General features: G+C 39.3%; 2 protein-coding genes and 1 long non-coding RNA gene across 4 annotated transcripts in view; 1 reads left to right on the top strand and 2 right to left on the bottom strand.

Moving 5' to 3' along the window:
- Positions 1 to 4,857, bottom strand: part of LOC116057615 — a 34,718-nt gene extending 29,861 nt beyond the window's left edge. For both annotated transcript variants that reach the window (XR_004106857.2, XR_004895769.1), the window contains exon 1: positions 4,633 to 4,857. This is a non-coding gene — a long non-coding RNA (uncharacterized LOC116057615). The remainder of the gene's footprint in view (positions 1 to 4,632) is intronic.
- On the top strand, positions 2,076 to 8,565 carry emx1 (empty spiracles homeobox 1). Its single transcript, XM_031310156.2, has 3 exons — positions 2,076 to 2,628; positions 4,684 to 4,868; positions 7,501 to 8,565. The coding sequence occupies exons 1-3, from the start codon at positions 2,280 to 2,282 to the stop codon at positions 7,666 to 7,668; spliced, it is 702 nt and encodes a 233-aa protein (XP_031166016.1). The 5' UTR covers positions 2,076 to 2,279; the 3' UTR covers positions 7,669 to 8,565.
- A 2,548-nt stretch (positions 8,566 to 11,113) lies between these two features.
- sfxn5a (sideroflexin 5a) overlaps positions 11,114 to 17,301 on the bottom strand; it is a 31,643-nt gene continuing 25,455 nt past the window's right edge. The window contains exons 13-14 of the mRNA XM_031310159.2: positions 14,681 to 14,798; positions 11,114 to 12,198 (exon numbers count right to left, since the gene is read on the bottom strand). Of these exons, the coding sequence (XP_031166019.1) occupies positions 12,121 to 12,198; positions 14,681 to 14,798 (196 nt within the window). The 3' untranslated portion in view covers positions 11,114 to 12,120. The remainder of the gene's footprint in view (positions 12,199 to 14,680; positions 14,799 to 17,301) is intronic.

Below are 17,301 nucleotides of genomic sequence, written 5' to 3' on the forward strand. Positions count from 1 at the left end.
AAATCCTGCAATAAAGAGTTATGTGACCTGAAAGTGAAATGTGACGTTCTTTACTTTTCCCACAAATACGTTATAGTTATTAAGTTATTAACGTATTCTTTTTGAGTTGTTTTTCATTATTCCCGGTGATATCTCTAACACTGTGCTCTTATATTCTCAATAAGTCACAACGAACGATTTATAATGTGACCTTATGACCAAAACACAATTCTTTTAGACAGAACATCTACATGTTTAATTAAATTAATCGATTTGGTATCCTGAAGCGAAATAACTCCGCAGAACAGTTGTTTTTTCGCATCAATTCAGCTATCATAATCGACATAAACACGCTTTTTTAAAAATAGGATTGAAATGGCCTCTTAAATATTCGACAGCGGCTCTCATGACTCATGCAAGTGAAGCAAAATATGTCCAGTGAAACTGCATCAAGAAGTTCAGGGCACACCCAGTAAATACATAAAGATTGGTATCTGTGTATTCAGGGAGGAAAGGATGGAGCTTTTTGGACCCCGAGCCATTTCCCAGAACCTACTGCAGTCTTTAGGAGCCTTTAGGTATAAACGCCTAATCAACAACTTGTTTTACCTCATCATTTCCATCGGTAATGATTTTCTAATGCAACCTCTACGCAAACGAGCGTATTAAGAGGATAATTATTAACTTGGTTAGTGCACCGTGGAAGCTAATCGCCGAGGGATAAGGAAGCCGGCGAGCTCCAAACCCAATTACTGCGGACTACATGCTGCTAAATAGTTCTCATAGAGGACGAAGTGAGCGTCGGTTTCTTAAAAGTGGCCGTGGGTCGACTCATTCTCCCATTAACAGGGGAATGATAAGATCATTCACATAATCATAAGATGTTTAAACCCTAAAACAACTGAAACTCCTTTCAAACAAGCCAATGACCTCCCACCATTATTATTATTATTATTATTATTATTATTATTATTATTATTATTATTATTAATAAAGTAAGGCATTTGAAAAGCCTAAAGGAAAGTTTTCTTGGGCGCCCTTCACACACCTTATTGCAAAAGTATAACCTCTCATAATTTGAAATAATGTAGGCTATCAATTAAGTGAATACAAGGAAAAATAAAGACATGGCTATTAGTCAATGACATTATTATTATTATTATTATTATTATTAGGCTATTTATTTTGGTGTTCATTTATAGCACTGATTTATTAGGTAGGCTACAAACGACGTTTTTCTCATGTTTCTTTCTTTTGAAACAGAGAGCGTTAAGTTCAACATGTATGCTAATGAACACACTAAGAAACACGATTACAATTTGATCTTTAAAATGATCTATAAATACAACCAATGATGTGTTTTATACAGGAGGGAAATGTTTGCGTTTGTTGATAAAAACAGAAATGTCACGTTTGCACGTTTACCTGAATGTAAATCTGATTCAGGAGGAGAACACGAATTTATTAATCGTTGCGCTTGAATAACATGTTATTTTAGACCATCATTTATGAAAAGTGCATGTAAATGATAGCCTAACTGTGAAATAAAGGCTGTGATAGTCGAGAACAACCGAGCGGACAAGTAAAAGAACTGGCCTTTATAGGCTGTATTTCAGACAGCTGAAGGCCATGTTTAGCGCAGATTTAAAATGAAGGTTAATTCACGTCTAAAGGTTATTAAAACATTAGGCAATCTACTGTGTAATGAGTGGAATTCCCACTCGTTTTCACAAGCCATTTTGTTTTACCATAGTAATGTCCATGTTTTAGATAGCCTATCTTGACTTCTAAAGAATTCCTGAATGATTGAACCTGCACTGACACAAGTGGAAGTTTCTCCTCCCATCGGCTGATTGTTTCCCTGAAGAAAAACGAGATATTAAGGCTGAATAGGACACACAATGACCTGTTAATTGGGACAAACATGTTTTCTCAGCGTGTCTCTGTAACTAAGCTGCCCGGTCTTGTGTGATCTATGAAGCAGCAGGTACTTCACGAGACCTATTGGCAGGTGCTCTGGTCCAATCAGCTGTCTCCCTGCGCAGCGTCAAGCCACACTGAAGCTTGGAGGCGCTTTTTCTTGGTGCACACTTGTGCACAGAAACCCTGGGAGTGCGTGCGGACTTCATGGATCAGGGCCATTTGCAGCACTGTTGACTTTTGTAGCAGCATCTCCGCTGAACACCCCGACATCTTTGTTCATGATGCATCTCTGAGAGGGGAGCTTCTCTTTCCCAGCAAGAGGAAGGAAAACAGACTGATCACTTTCTTCTGCTACTGGTTTCTATTTCTATCAAGAGATGATGTTTTCGTCTGCAGGCAAGCGCTGCTTCACGATCGAGTCTCTGGTCGCCAAAGAGAACCCTTTAATGGCCGAGGACCCCATCCGTCCGACGGCTTTGAGTTACTCCAACCCGGCGACAGAGGTCTTAATGAACAGTTACCCGGCTCCGCCGGGCAGGTCCATCTACCAGAGCCCGGACCTGGTGTTCCCAGAAACGGTAAACCACCCCTCCCTCACCGTGGCCCCTCACCAGCTCGGAGGCTCCCACCTACAGCATCCGCACTTCTTCGGGACGCAACACCGAGACCCGCTCAACTTCTACCCCTGGGTCCTACGGAACAGGTTCTTCGGACACAGATTTCAAGGTATATTGAAGTGGTGGGGCTGCAAAATTGGGAATATGAAATTGATTTTTATTTCACTTAGACATACTCTTACACAACCTACTTTGATGTGTGCAATTAGTTTTGCCTAAATAATCTTCCTAATACAATAAAGTAAACCATAGGGTATTCTGCACATACAATGAATGAACTAGATTTAGGTGTATGGGTTTACTGCCTGACAAAAGTCATAGGGTGTGTGTTTGCATAATTCAAAATAAACCAACACTATTTCAGAGGCGATGAAAGCGTGCTTCGATCTTCTGCTTTTGAGAGGTTTCCATATTATAACGAGATGACAGACAATTGTACTGTCAACATTGAAACTAGATCTCAGTTGAATAATAACTTGCAGCCCCAGATAGCCATAGACGTATAAGTCCACCGAGTTTGCAGCAGGATGTCGGACTGCTCTCATATTTCCACTCTCATTCGCCCTGCAGCTCCTCTCAGATAGCCGCAGGAGGAGATAAGATCGGATGTAGATTTTTTTTTTTTCCACACAAGAAAACTTGCCCTAGGTTAGGCTCGTTTCATTCTAAAAATCTAGCACAACAGCCATCTGTAGAGACAAAATTGATAAAAATCCAGTATAATAATTTAAATATAATGGGAATAGAAAGGCTAAATCCTGCCAGTATTAGCAGCAAAGGATTTGAACACAGCCTGCAGTGATTTATTTAACCTCAGCGCGTTGGTGCACGGATTATTACCAATGAATGCACCTCTATGACAAATTATATATGAGAAAATCTTTTATTTTACTTTTGATTTTTATTGCATCCCTAAAGTTATGGACATCATTTTTTTTTAAATCTTACATCAAAGACCAATGCAAATCCATAAAAAGCGCATACTTTGTTACAATCACCTATTATACAATACATTACAATACAGGCTCATTTATTAATATCTCATAATGACCTCTGCTTGGGCTTACAAGAGGACAAAACAAGTTAAAATAATCAGCATATAATGAAAAAAAGATACCATCAACAGAGAACGACAGGAGTTTGCTATTCCGAAATCAGAATGTTTAAAATAAACATCTCATCTTCTCACAGTAGTTTGATTTATTACGCATGACAACATGCTATATCACGGTGAAAGCAAGTTGTCCCTTCATTAACTACAATTCAAGGTAAAATAATAATAGGCTACATAAATCACACAATATCAAACACGGTATCTTATTTAGTAGAATATAATTGTTTTTCCGACTATAGGCAGTTTGTTGTACTGTAGCCTAACTGATCTGGTCTAGAACAGAGTTGTGCACGGAGGTCATTTATGTTTGGTTAATTTGAATTCTTTTGAATTAGTTTAAGAGCCTTATCGGTACATTTACAACCATAATAGCCTACTCATAATAAAAAAAGTAAAAAAATTAAAATAAAAAAAAAGGATTTTTGTTACAAACTATTTGCAAAGGTTTTCCGTCTCCATATCCATACACATGGGGTCAATTATATGCCGTAGAAGTCATTCAACTTTGCATTAGGCCTAATACGAAAAGAAGAGCAGTAGAAAAGGAACTTTGAATGGAAACACAATGATCGTTTTGTTCAAACCGCTGGTAATTAAATTGGCAATTTGACAAAAAACTATTTCCAATATGCTACTATTGCAAATATTTAATTTCTGGTAAATGGTAGGCCATTGGCATTATTATTAGGCGAATAGCATACAGCAACTCCTACCAGCCTACAACTATTAATACAAATAATAGCCCAATGATAATAACAATATTAATAATGATGAAATATGTATAAATAGATTCAAAGTTTTGCTTGACCTTTGCTTACCATTACCATGATAATGACAGCTGCAGCATCATTTGGTCACACTTTGCAGTAGAGTAGGCCCATTAACACACTGTTAACGCTGTTTCTGACAGGTCGCCTATTATAAGCCTATATTCAACACACTGACAGTGACAGCCGGCCTGCACTGTGCAGATAAAATGACGTGTTTTATTAAAGTTACCTTTGGCAGCCAACTGACGGCCCTTGTTGTATTCCTTTAATGCGGTGTCAGGTAACGACGTGTCCCAGGACAGCCTGCTCCTCCACGGTCCTTTCGCCAGAAAACCCAAACGCATCCGGACAGCCTTCTCTCCCTCCCAGCTCCTCCGTCTGGAAAGAGCCTTCGAGAAGAACCACTACGTCGTCGGGGCCGAGAGGAAGCAGCTAGCAAACAGCTTGAGTTTATCTGAAACACAGGTAAGCTTAGCTAATGCTATGCTAGCTACCATATGGGCGTTTGCTTGTTTTGTCGTTAAGTTATGGATTCCTCTGTCAAACACGGCTAAATCTCACCTATACTTGCTTTAAAACCTGTAATTGTTTAAAAATGAGCAGTTAACTCTTAAAGCATTAAACCTGTCTAATTGTTGAGGATTTCTGCGTTTAACTTTACTGTGATAGCCTACATACAGTGTACTGAGAGCAATCATTTCTATGGCAACATTATTTTCCGTTAAACCCCAGAGCCGAACTTTGGTGTTGTCTCTGCTATCAAATATCGCGATAATAATAAAATAATAAAACAAAAATAGTAATATATATATATATACACACAGTCAAATATTTCTGTAGCCTATTTTCTAAATCAAAATAATAGATGGATGTGTTAAATATTGGGGGTTCAGCATATACAATTAAAGCTGAATTATTCCCAAACAGTTAAATTGTTCCCAAAACAGTTACTATCCAGATAGAAATATCACTGAAAATCTATTTTAAATGAGTTGACCTCCTGATATTGTCAAACATTATAATATCCACAATTATAACTTCAATTTAAAGCAGTAAAATTATAGATTGCAAAGTCAATTATTTTATTTTTTTTACTGTATGTTTAAAACTGTTATTAGTAGGCTACTGTTTAAAGCCTGTTTTAAATTATTTAGGTGTTACACAGACTACAGTGTATTGAAATATTAACTAATTAACTATTTACAAAATCCTTCTTAATGTAGGCTATTGAAAATATGAGAGTCGACTACAATGTTAATGAAAGAGGAAATTATTAATATGAAATAATCTTGCATTGGCTATATTATACACTTTTAAAGAAATTCTAACTTTTTTTTTATAGCCTATACATAAGTTAGTGCAATCAAATTTAAATAATTCCCTTCTCAGCCAAATGAGACTGCAGCCTAGTCAGTGTCTATTAAAAGGTGTTTAATTCATTCATGCTATAGGATAAAGGAGTGTAAATATTATTGATGGTTATGTTTAATCAGTCCATATTATCTGAGTGTCAATTAGGCCTAATAGGCAATATAAAGAGAGGTTTCCTGAGTCAGCGATACGGATAAATGCTGCTTGCAAGTTTTGTGTCAGTCAATAAGAGCTTGCAATTAAGCACCAACTGTATTATGCAAATTATAATGACAGTGACCTTAATTTGAATGAACTCCCTCAAAGTAGATTTGGTCTGCTTCCTTAGAGTGATCACTAATAGACCAGTTCCTAGTAATCATTTGAGTTTTTAAGTATTCTGTGCTGCTTCCACTTTAAGCAAATGAACAAAAACACTCGCACCCAGCTCGGAGAACTAAAACAGTATATTGTGGCTCTTTGAGAGTTTCCGTGACAACAGTTTTTACTATGTAGAATTATCCTGATAAAGTCAAGAAGTAAGAAGCTAATATGTGTGCTTGTGTTGCTATTTAAAAAAGGCATCCTGGCCAAATATATGTTACGTAGGCTATAGGTTAGTCAGCCAAGCTCATATTCCCAGGTCATACTAGCAACACCAGTCAGTCAGGAAGCTATTTAACCTGTCCACCTGTCCCATGCATTAATGCCATTCTCAGTTATGAATGCAAAGAGAAGGTTTTTTTAAAAAAAATCCTTTTAAAAGCATTTTTGAAAAGGGATGTTGGGGTGGTTGGGGTGACATGATGTGATTGGTGGATTGAGGCGTTTATAAAAAACCTGGGTATTTAATTAGTTAATTAAAGTCTACACTGATTTCCAGGGGGTAAATATTATTTTACAGCAAATGATTTTTATTCTAAAAAATAAAATAAAAACAGATTTTTCATTTTATCTTGGCTCTAATTGCTGCCATAGCAACAGGCAGACATGTTAACCTAGTACAGTAGTAGTCAATTTTTTAAGCAAAAATGCCCAAACATTTCCTTGTTCCAGCTTCTCAAATGTGAAGATTTGCTGCTTGTCTCTGTTTTATAACATTGTAAAAGGAATATGTTGGGGTTTTGGATAGTCTCGCATTGCAAGACTTTGCCAGTTTATTGTCATTTCTTTAAACCAATCACAATCGTCTTGGGCGCTGGACGCAGGTATGGTGGCTCTGCAAAATAGCCTCGGGAAGGAACTTGTTTTGGTGGAAGGACGTAGAGAGGCGAGATTTGGAATTAAAATGGCTGTCGAGTGTGTGATGAGAATTTAGAATGCCAGCACAACGAAAATGAGGGACATCCGGCTGAACCTCCGGCGGCACCGGAACTATACCGTACATGAAACGTCATAGGCTTTGGATGGTTGGGTCGGAGAGATAACCAAAGGCATTTGTCACCTTGGAGGAAATTGTGCATTTTTCTGACATTGTATAGACCTAGTAATTGTAAAAATACTCAGCAGATTAACAGATAATGAAAATAATCTTTAGTTGATTGCAGCCCCACTACATTTAGTTGTGCCAGCACGCACACCACCAGGCCAGCTCCCTAGAACTAAAGTTACACCTGTGTCTGACAAGTCCAAACGTCCACCTTGAGAAAGGTCTACTGCATATGGTCTATATTAAATCAGTGCCTCTCTGAAGTGACACTACAGTCAATGCATCACCGTCATTAACCCCGCTTCTTTCTCTCTCCAGGTGAAGGTGTGGTTCCAGAACAGGCGGACCAAGTACAAGCGACAGAAGCTGGAGGAGGAGGGCCCAGAGAGCCAGCAAAAGAAGAAGGGAAGCCACCACATCAACAGATGGCGCATCGCCACCAAGCAGTCCAGCTCCGAGGACATCGACGTGACCTCAGAGGACTAAAACCGCGCTCCAACCTCCGACAATGCTGCCCTAAAACCATGCGTCCCCTTCAGGCGCATCAGAGGACCAACACTATTTATTATGTAATATTATTAAGTATAATTAGACACATTAGAGGACTAAATATGTGATCACCGCACATCTCTTCATCAAGGTGCTACACTCAGTGACACTGGAAGAAAAATAAAAATCTTTTGAATGACATCCATCCTGGATGTCTCTGGATGAGGAGAGATCTTTGGTGTGTGACGACCAAAGATGAAGAGAAACAACGCCAACCTCTATCAGTCTGGGTTTTTTTGTTGTTTTTTTTTAAAATTGTACATAGGCCACTTATAGGCTAAAGGTTGTTTTTGAAAGACGCCATTTGTTTCATTAAAGCTGTTTTTACCACCTGCTTATGTCATTAACACCTCATGGCTCACCCCCACCCCACTCTGCCACCTGCGTACCATGTTAATTTAAATTTCTGGCCCTGACCACACGAACAAAACAGGACATTAAACCATGTGTCTAAGAAGATCCCAAAATTTTTGCAGCACGATTTCATTTTCACCGGTGACTTGACACCCATCCCAGCGCTCTGTTATGCTTCCTGATGAAGATTCTGCACAAAAAGGCGATTCATGACCAGCTGTGCATGACTCTGGGACAGACGAGAAGCTGCAGGGACCTCTGGTGTTAGGGGCGAGTTGTGCCACACAATGAAAGCGAGTTCACACAGCTTTGTGCTTCTTCTGCCGTGCCACATTTGTCAGTGTGGGGTTGATGGATGACCTCTCCATTCGTCGATTGTCTGCAGATGTCACGAAGCGCCGTGTGTAGTATACAATATAAGAACGTACTTTTCAGAGAGCAGCACATGTAATTACAAAAAGATGTTTTAGAAATAAAAAATAAAAAAACAAACTATTTCTCTCATGAGAAATGTAATGTGTCTGTGTAATTCGGGTCTCACTTTGTACAGTCATGTCTGGAGGCTGCGGGTTTTCATTGCAACCAGACATTACAGCTGCAGATTTCACTCATTAGTTCCTCAAGGAGCAAATCAGTGTGAAACATGCTGCTGCAGCGTTTGATTATAATGAAAACCTGCAGACGCTCAGGCCACCATGGCACATCAAGAGGTGAACATTTCAACAACAGAAGGATTTCCAGTGTTTAGGTTGTTTTATGCTTTAAACTACAGCTTAAAAATATCCCTTCCCACAAATTGAAGGAAAGTTATGACAACATTGAATGGTATAATTCTGTTTAGTGACACCCCTCTCTTTGGCTGGGAACCACTAATGGAGACTGAGGTGTCAGGAATGCTGCAGGACAGTTGCACAGGTGTCAGGTGTGTTACCTATCGGCCGGCATTTCCTCTGAATTCCAGCAGAAGGGGGACACAGAAATAATTCCCATCCAGAGGGTGCAACCTCTGGAAAAAAAGGAGGGAAAGTAGTCACTATTGTGTGGCAGCCCTTTCATCAAAAGCGCCTCAGTAATCACCTGTCAAAAGAAACGGAAGGAATCTCATCCTAATGACCCCGAGGCTTCAGAGATGGGCCCTGACGTCTGACCCCGATGTCTTGTTTTGTAAGCTAAGAAACACACAGGTAGTGAGGGGCGGGGGGGACGGGGGGGGGGGCGAGGTGAAATACACTGCAGCAGTTTCACCTTTTTTTTTTAACATCTGCAGTTGCAAAAGGGGCCACATGCCTTGTTTTGAGTTTCCAGGAAATCCTATACTCACTGCAGCTGCAAATACATGGTAAACAAGATTCGTCTTTGTCCAAATAAACACCATTAATAAAAGGTGCATTTTAAATAGTAAAACACTCAAAAGCACACAAAAAAAAACTGTCTTCTTGTCAAGCAGGCGTTCTTAAAGGCCAATCGCATCTCGGGTTAGGTAAAAAAAAGGTCACTGACCATTATCGAGAGCTGCACCTCTCATTTGTCGGTTAGGAAAACAATTAAAGGGGGAAAATCACGCCTGTCCCCCTAAACACTGCGTCTCCTGTCGCCCGAGTCAGCAGATAGGAGAGTTCAGGGTGAGAGCAGGAATCCACGGTGAAAAACAAGAGTCTCTCCGGGGGGGGAGGCGCCACATCCCTGCAGCAGCTGCTGCTGCAAAGGTGTTGGAGAACCGAACGGAAAGACAGCGACTGGTTTGATGATTACGGTTCGATTACCTGTTTTTCTGTGGGATAAAAGGAGCTTTCTATTTTCTCAGCTAACACTACACATTACACGTGCTTTATTGTTGGTTATAAAATTGCATGTTGAGTGATAAATCATGCAGCGTAGTCACAGTTGTCACATTGCATCGGTTTCAGTCGAGCAGCACACTGAATTACAAATTAAAACCTCATTACTGGGAAAGAAAGAAAGACTGAAATGACTTAAATTACCTAATTTGAGATATTTGCATAGAGTTCTAACACATTTTGTTCCAAAGTTATGACGGAAGATACAAAGGAGATATCCAGAAATAAAAAAAAAAAAAAACATCTTTACAAAACTGTTGGTGTTAAAGCTGAACTCACTATGGATTATATTGTTATCAATTGTTGAATATAGTCTGAGGAATCAGGAAAATTGTCATGAATCTCAAAGCATGACAGCGTGAAATTCTTCCAGTAGAACCAAATCTGATTCTCATACCTGTATCTGATTACAACAGTAAAAATCGGAATAATAAAATAAATCTACAGAATGTTTAATGACTAACAGTGGCGGTGCGCTGGAAGCCCCCACACACTTTGACCATTAAGCAGTGGCTTCTGACCTTTCTTGACATAGTTTATATGGAACTTTCAACAGCCTGCATCAATGGTGCTAGACAGGTGAATGTGGATATGTGGCTTTTAATGGCAGAGACATTAAAAGGCCACGGGGTCCTGGGGAGGGTGGGGTGATATTGTTTTGCGTATGTATATACCTTTATATACAGTCCTTATTTCATTTTAATTCATCAATTAATTTTAATTTCTTTTTATTATTCTTTGGGGGGGGGGTTACATGTATGTTCTGTTACCTGTAACATGCTGCTGATTGTGTTTATGTTGTTTGTTGAATATAAAAAATTTGATCACAAAAGGATGTTTAATGACTTGTTTTTTTGTTTGTTTTTTTCATCTCACCTGGATTGTCAAAGTCAAAAGTCAAAGTATCTTTATTAGTCTCCCTAAGGTGAAATTTGTTTTGGACACTGAGAAAAATTGCTGCAAGAGTTTACAACAGAGACACACAACAAGCATTGGGTTAAAACAATGAAAAGACAAATGTACAGTAATCATTTGGGCTACTCAAAGAGCTATGCAAATTGCAAATGACAATTTTCTATACTTGAGCCACAACTTACAGCCAGCATCCTCCGCTGATCCTGCATGTGGCTTCTTGTTACGCAGCATCGCAGCCTCACAAACACACTAATCACACAGATCACGACAAAAAACACTTGAAGACAGGAAATTTATATAAATCAAGTGCAAATTCATACACAAAGCAGCATTTGAACAATGGCGCTTTCAAAATAAACAATGTATAAATCTCTTTAAATGACCTTTATAAGACTTTAAATTATCCTTACTGCGATTGTTTTGTGTGTATATAAAGTATTCACTTTGTCTGATTACAAAAATGTAGTTTAAAAAGAGTAAATGCACTTCCACAGAGGTGGAAGCAAATCTAAAAGATGAATCCTTTAACGTGTTAGGTATTTTACTACATGAGAGTGACTGACAAACTGCTTCCAGTTAGAGGGAGCCACAGCAAAGATTGGGATTTAAAGTGACAAATGGGTTTTTATGCATAAACGGTACAGACATAGGTATAAGTGTCACCATATGCGACCTTTAAATGAATAAAGGGGTTGAAAGAGAAGGTTGGGAACCCCTTCATTCAATTATAAACAAGGGCAAAAAACTTTCACTACTTTCAATACATTTCACTCATTTATCCTGATTTCATCCACAAGTTACAAATACAATCCAGACCACAACTTCAATCATCCAGACATGTCCTTACCCTAACTCAATCCACCCATTTTATTTCTCATGTGTGTTCAAATTAATCTCCAGTTAATTGCCTGTTCGTTGTGAAAACAAAAAAAAGAAATCAGACAAGCTCATAGCTAACCAGGCCACTCTCTCTGCATGCAAGATGGAGCAGGTAACTCAGCTATTTGTTAAGTGTCCATGTTATCACAGTGATAATACTTTCGGAGGTGTCGATATGATATTTTCCTACATCACAGTATGTCACCATGTGTTATCGCTTATTTAATAACCATTGTCTTGGCATAAACAACATGTCTTTCTCTGTAAGCGTATGCTTACTGCTCATTGGATAACACAGCCAAGTTTACCATCATTCTTTCACTGGCAGCTTTTTTGGGATGGAAGAGGGGGGTTTGAACCTGCAGAGGGTCCTATCTTCCCGTGTCGGGCAGTAGAAGATCACTCACAGGCCTTTATTGTACGTCACAATCTTACAATCTGTTGCCATGGCGATCTCCGGCTCGAGCTGATTCACACTGATCTGTGGGAATCAAAGCAGAACAAAAAGGTCAACAGTGCAACTAGAAAGACTAGTCACGGGCTGTCAGATATCAAATGTTCACATATATACTGCATGTGTACACTGTAGATGCATCCATAACCATATACATGAGCCGCTACTGAAAGGTTTGAAACCGTTTCATTTGTAACTAAATAATTCTTAAAGGCTTCAACTGTTCGGTATTTACTGCTAATGTGCAAAAAGAGCCAATTTGGCAGATGAAAGTCTAATTTGAGGTGTGCATCTCCTAATATTTGAACCAGAGACAGATGGCTGTTTGGAGTTGGAGGCAGAATTTTAATCAGACATCTTGGGTAGGTGTGAAACGGGGAAGTGGGACAAATTGAGTAGGCAGGGGGTCCAGGGGAGCAGGGCATTCATGGGGATTTTTTTAGGGAGTTCTTTTCTTTTTTTTCACCTGCTATCTTTGCGAAAGTGCAAAAAGGACTTGTGAGGGAAAAACAGGCCCCTCAGAACGGGAGGCAGCTTTTCACAGGACTGTTGGCGCCACATATGTCTGAAGTTTTTTGCCATATGGCTGTCGGAACTATTTCCAGTGGTAATTAAATCCTAAACATTTTAAAGCCAGAGCTGGTTGGCTTGTGTCAGAAAGTCATTTGGCAGAGAGGAGACAAAGAGAGAGATGGAGTGAGAAACAAAACCGAAGCCATTTAATGAGTAGAGTGACACAAACTGAGGCAATAAGGCTGAAGTTAGATCTCAGCCTGCTAGCATCAATGAATGAAGGCAATAGACTGTGGGCAGATAAAAGATAATAGAGCAGGTTGCGTCTCAGGGGGCTACGCCTCATTAGGAGAGAGCCTCTGTACGGCTCAATGGGGAACGGTGGAGAGGTCAGGAGACTCCGGTCATCAACATCACTCATTCAAACAGAGTCATGGCTAGGGCTGCGCGATATGAGGGAAAATATGCGATAACGATATTACTTACGATAAATAAACTCAGTTCTGCTGCTCTCAATATTCTGCTAAAATACAACAAATTGCTTGTTGAAACAAACAAAAGGAAATCATTTCCAACATTCTTTTAATGAACAAATTTAACTTTGAATTGACCATAAAAGGCACCACTTAAGAAAGAATGTTACATATTAATGTGCAGTTTTCTGTGGATATTTTCTTTCAACTAACACAAAAAAATCTCTTAAGTGTCTATTGCGAATGTGGTATGTTGCATCGCAGCCTTTTGCGATGTGGCTATTGCGCCAGTTGATATTGCGATGACGATAAAAAAACGATATATTGTGCAGCCCTAGTCATGGCAGACATGAGCAAAGCAGATATTTACAATTATATTCATTATCCATTAATCTGCAGATTATTTTCTAGATTAATCGATTCATTTGGTCTATAGAACGTCAGAAAATAGTGAAAACTGTCCATCCCAGTTTTTCAAGGTGATGCCTTTAAATGGTCTTGTTTTGTCCAAAACCCAAAGATATTTAGTTTAATATGATATAAAACAGAGAAAAGCAGGAAATCTCCATATTTGAGGCATAAAAAAACAGCACTTTTACATTTTTTTGCATGAAAAATGACTTTAACGATTAATGATATTTATTTTTCTGTCGTTGTGTTGATTTGTCATGGCAGCTCTGATTTATTCCAATCAGGATGTAATCTCTGATTATTACCAGCACAACATTTGATCATATATTTTATGTTTTCAAATGATTTAACACAAAACGAGGTAAACCTTTAAACAGTTAATGAAAGCTTTAACATTTGAAATTGTCTGGCACCAGCTAGCAACAGCTCTTTATTTTTAACGACTCTAAGTAAGAGGGATTCAATAAATAACATGTGGAGTGACACAGACAGTATGACTGGACAGAAGTGTCACCGATAGAAACCTCAACTTCAACAACAGAAAGCTAGCTACAGTAGTGCCTGCATGGCATTGGGTTGGATTGACAAAATAAAACAAAAAACGAAGACGTCGTTAGAAGGCCCACTATTACATGATGTTCTATTGTACCTGAGAGGAGAGACATATTCCTCAGTAGAGAAGATTTTTTTTTTAGATTACGTACCTGTAGGGTTGGGTACCGAAACCCGGTTCCACTATGGAACCGGTTCCTACGCAACCGGTAGTACTCGGACCGGATTAGAACGCAAATTTCGGTTCCTCATTTTGAAATATTTTCCCTCTGTTGCTCCGAAACGGACGTAAAAATATCACGCTTTCTCTGTAGTCTACCATTAGCTAGCTACCGTAAATGTAGGCTACTTTTAAAATGCCATATTTTCCCTCTGGGCTCACCAAAACGGACGTAAAAGCATATTAAGCATTCACTGCACGTGATCGCTAGTAAACATATTACATCTTTGATGTCATTTTTCAGTTTTTCAAGAATCGGTTTAGGAATCGGAATCGTTTTAAAAAGTACCGGTTCGGCATCGGAATGGTAAAAATCCAAACAATGCCCAACCCTACGTACCTGGGCCATCTGTGGGAAGAGACTGATGGCGAGAGGCAGAGCCAGGCCGAAGGCAGCGAGGCACACCAGACTGTGGACGGGCAGGACAAGCCTCCGCCGTCTCTGCAGGAGAGGGAGCCTGGAGGGACACAGGAACACCGTCACTTCATTCACCTTACAGTTCATGTACAGACACTGGTTGTGGTGGGGGCACTGGCAATGTATCCTCCACAAACTTACACAATAACAAATACTTCACATGGTAGAGCCACAGCAGTCAAATCCAATTTATACTGGATTTGTTTTTATGTTTACTTTGTGGGGGCTTGTTTTTATTAGATAGTGTTGACGGACAGGAAAGAGGGGACAGAGATGGGATGACACAGAAAAGGGCCGCAGGTCAGATTTGAACCCCGGTCGCTGCCAAGGACTCCGCCTACGTGGGGCGCACGCTCTTACTGGGTGAGCTACAGGTCGCCCCAATACTGGAATTTTTTATGCAGATACCAATACTACAAACATTTGCAACAAGCAGGAGTTAAAGCAAATGTTTGAAATGTTAAAATGCACTACTGATAGGAGAAATAAACCCTGCAAATTAGTCCTATTGCCAAAAACAATTTCAGACATGAGGTATGGTCCCTCACTGGCAGAAAACATCTTGACAGGAAGTGACAAATCTAAAAATATCATTCCCTCCATTTAACCCAAAATGCAGAAATATCAACCTGTCAAAATCAAAGTCTCAGTTTCATTCACGATGTCTCGGAGATGATTTTGTACAGATGAAAAGACTTGATGTCACAGCACACAGCCCTTAATGTCTTCATTAGATCATCAACCCACGGTCACAAAGATGGCACATCGGTGCTTAATTATGAAGTGTGAATTGTACATTTCCTGTGGATCAGAAGGTGAACAGAGCAAAGTTTTTAAACACAACTTGGCTGTTCAATTAACAGATTCAATGGCATCTCTTCAGGAACATTTAGCTCAAAGAATCAACACAAAACTACAAACCTCCAACGAAATGCACCATTACACTGTATTACCAAACGCTCCTTCAAAAACAGCTTTTCTCTGTTCATGCAACGTTCGACTCAACAACCAACAGTTAAATAAGATGTAAAGGCTTTTTTTTTAAAACTACTGCAATTTATGTTTACAGTTCAATCTTTGCTTTCATATGTTTCATTTGGCTTTTGTGTTGTTAATTTAATCAATCCCTTACAAATGTATTGTAAAAAATGTACTGCCATCAATTACAAAAGCTGCATTTTCTTCATCTGAACAAAAAACATTAAGGACGTTTTAAAGCTCTATCTCCAGAAATATATTTTCTCGTCTCAGCCCTTATTTCTCCTCCCTCCTCGCTGCCCTCCGTAGGATAATCCCCTCTCCAGTGTGCGGGACAGTGAACTCAGCAGGAGCTTGAGAACGAGCCGCTCCATCTCTCCTCCACCAGCAACGCCTCTCTCCATAACGAGGAGAGCTACTGCCTAATTACGGAGCTCATTAACACATATGGCTGCCATGGTTTAATTAGGCTACACACACACACACGCACACGCACACGCACACGCACACACACACACTTAGAACTGGGTTACAAAGTAAAATGGGAGAAAAGTTGTGAGGTATGAGAGTGATGAGGGAAGGTTTAAAAACCTTCAAATCAGGTGAAAAACTTGATATTATCCTAAATTAATGACACAATTTGACGCAATACTGGTTGTGTTCACATGCACTGAATGATCCCGGCTAGTGGCCATATTCTGGTTCTCTCCCGGGATTACCTCTTTACATGAACCTCTGACGCCGTGACTGAGCCTCCACGTCGCCACCAAAAGACCAATTAATAGAATATCCCTGCTGACTTGTGTTGTGATACACAAATGTATTCTCCGATCATATGGGCAAATCATGTATGACATTCTCCGAACGCGAACTGTCTTCGGTGAAAGTGCCTTTAGAGTTTTTTGCACCCTCATCCTGGTATAAAATGCAGAATCATCTTAAATTAGACTACCTACCAACAATGACACAGTTTAAAATTAGGATAAAGGACTATTTGAGTACTAAATGCACATGTGCTGTTACTGAGCGCTGCTGGTGATTATGTTGAGATGATGTTAAATTGCCAACTGTCTTTTTCTGTTTTATGTTGTCTGTCTTTCACTGTATATTTCAATATGGAACTATTATACTGCTGTCTTGGCCATGACTCCCTTGAAAAAGAGATTCTGAATCTCAATGGGATTATTTCCTGATCAAATGAAGGTTAATACACATACAACAGCCACTGAATAGCAGAACTACATTTCTAAATTTCAAGAGCAACAGCAGTCGTAAGTAGGTTCCACTTCTTTTACTGATAAATGATAAATACAATACACAATATAGTTGCTAAATGTGAGTCGGTTTGCATGAAGGCCACACATTAATGTGATGGAAATATTAAAGCAGTAATCAAATAAATATGTCGCTTTTTAAACCTTTCTTTTTTCTACCTTTCGCTCAGTTATTTTGTAGTTTTGCAGAGGCTGCTGTACTGTGTACACAGAGGTATGTGAACCAGAACAATTAAACTGTAAAGCAGGTTTCTAATTACTACACAAAACAAACACCTCATGAAGGAGGTG

This window comes from Sander lucioperca, chromosome 18 (genome assembly GCF_008315115.2).
Source record: "Sander lucioperca isolate FBNREF2018 chromosome 18, SLUC_FBN_1.2, whole genome shotgun sequence".
NCBI classification, from domain to species: domain Eukaryota; kingdom Metazoa; phylum Chordata; class Actinopteri; order Perciformes; family Percidae; genus Sander; species Sander lucioperca.

Bases quoted from the DNA above. Each gene is read 5' to 3' on its own strand.
- emx1 (XM_031310156.2), top strand. From the start codon at position 2,280: ATGATGTTTTCGTCTGCAGGCAAGCGCTGCTTCACGATCGAGTCTCTG. The intron at 2,629-4,683 runs GTATATTGAAGT...ATGCGGTGTCAG, and splicing joins CTTCGGACACAGATTTCAAG to GTAACGACGTGTCCCAGGAC. The intron at 4,869-7,500 runs GTAAGCTTAGCT...TTCTCTCTCCAG, and splicing joins TGAGTTTATCTGAAACACAG to GTGAAGGTGTGGTTCCAGAA.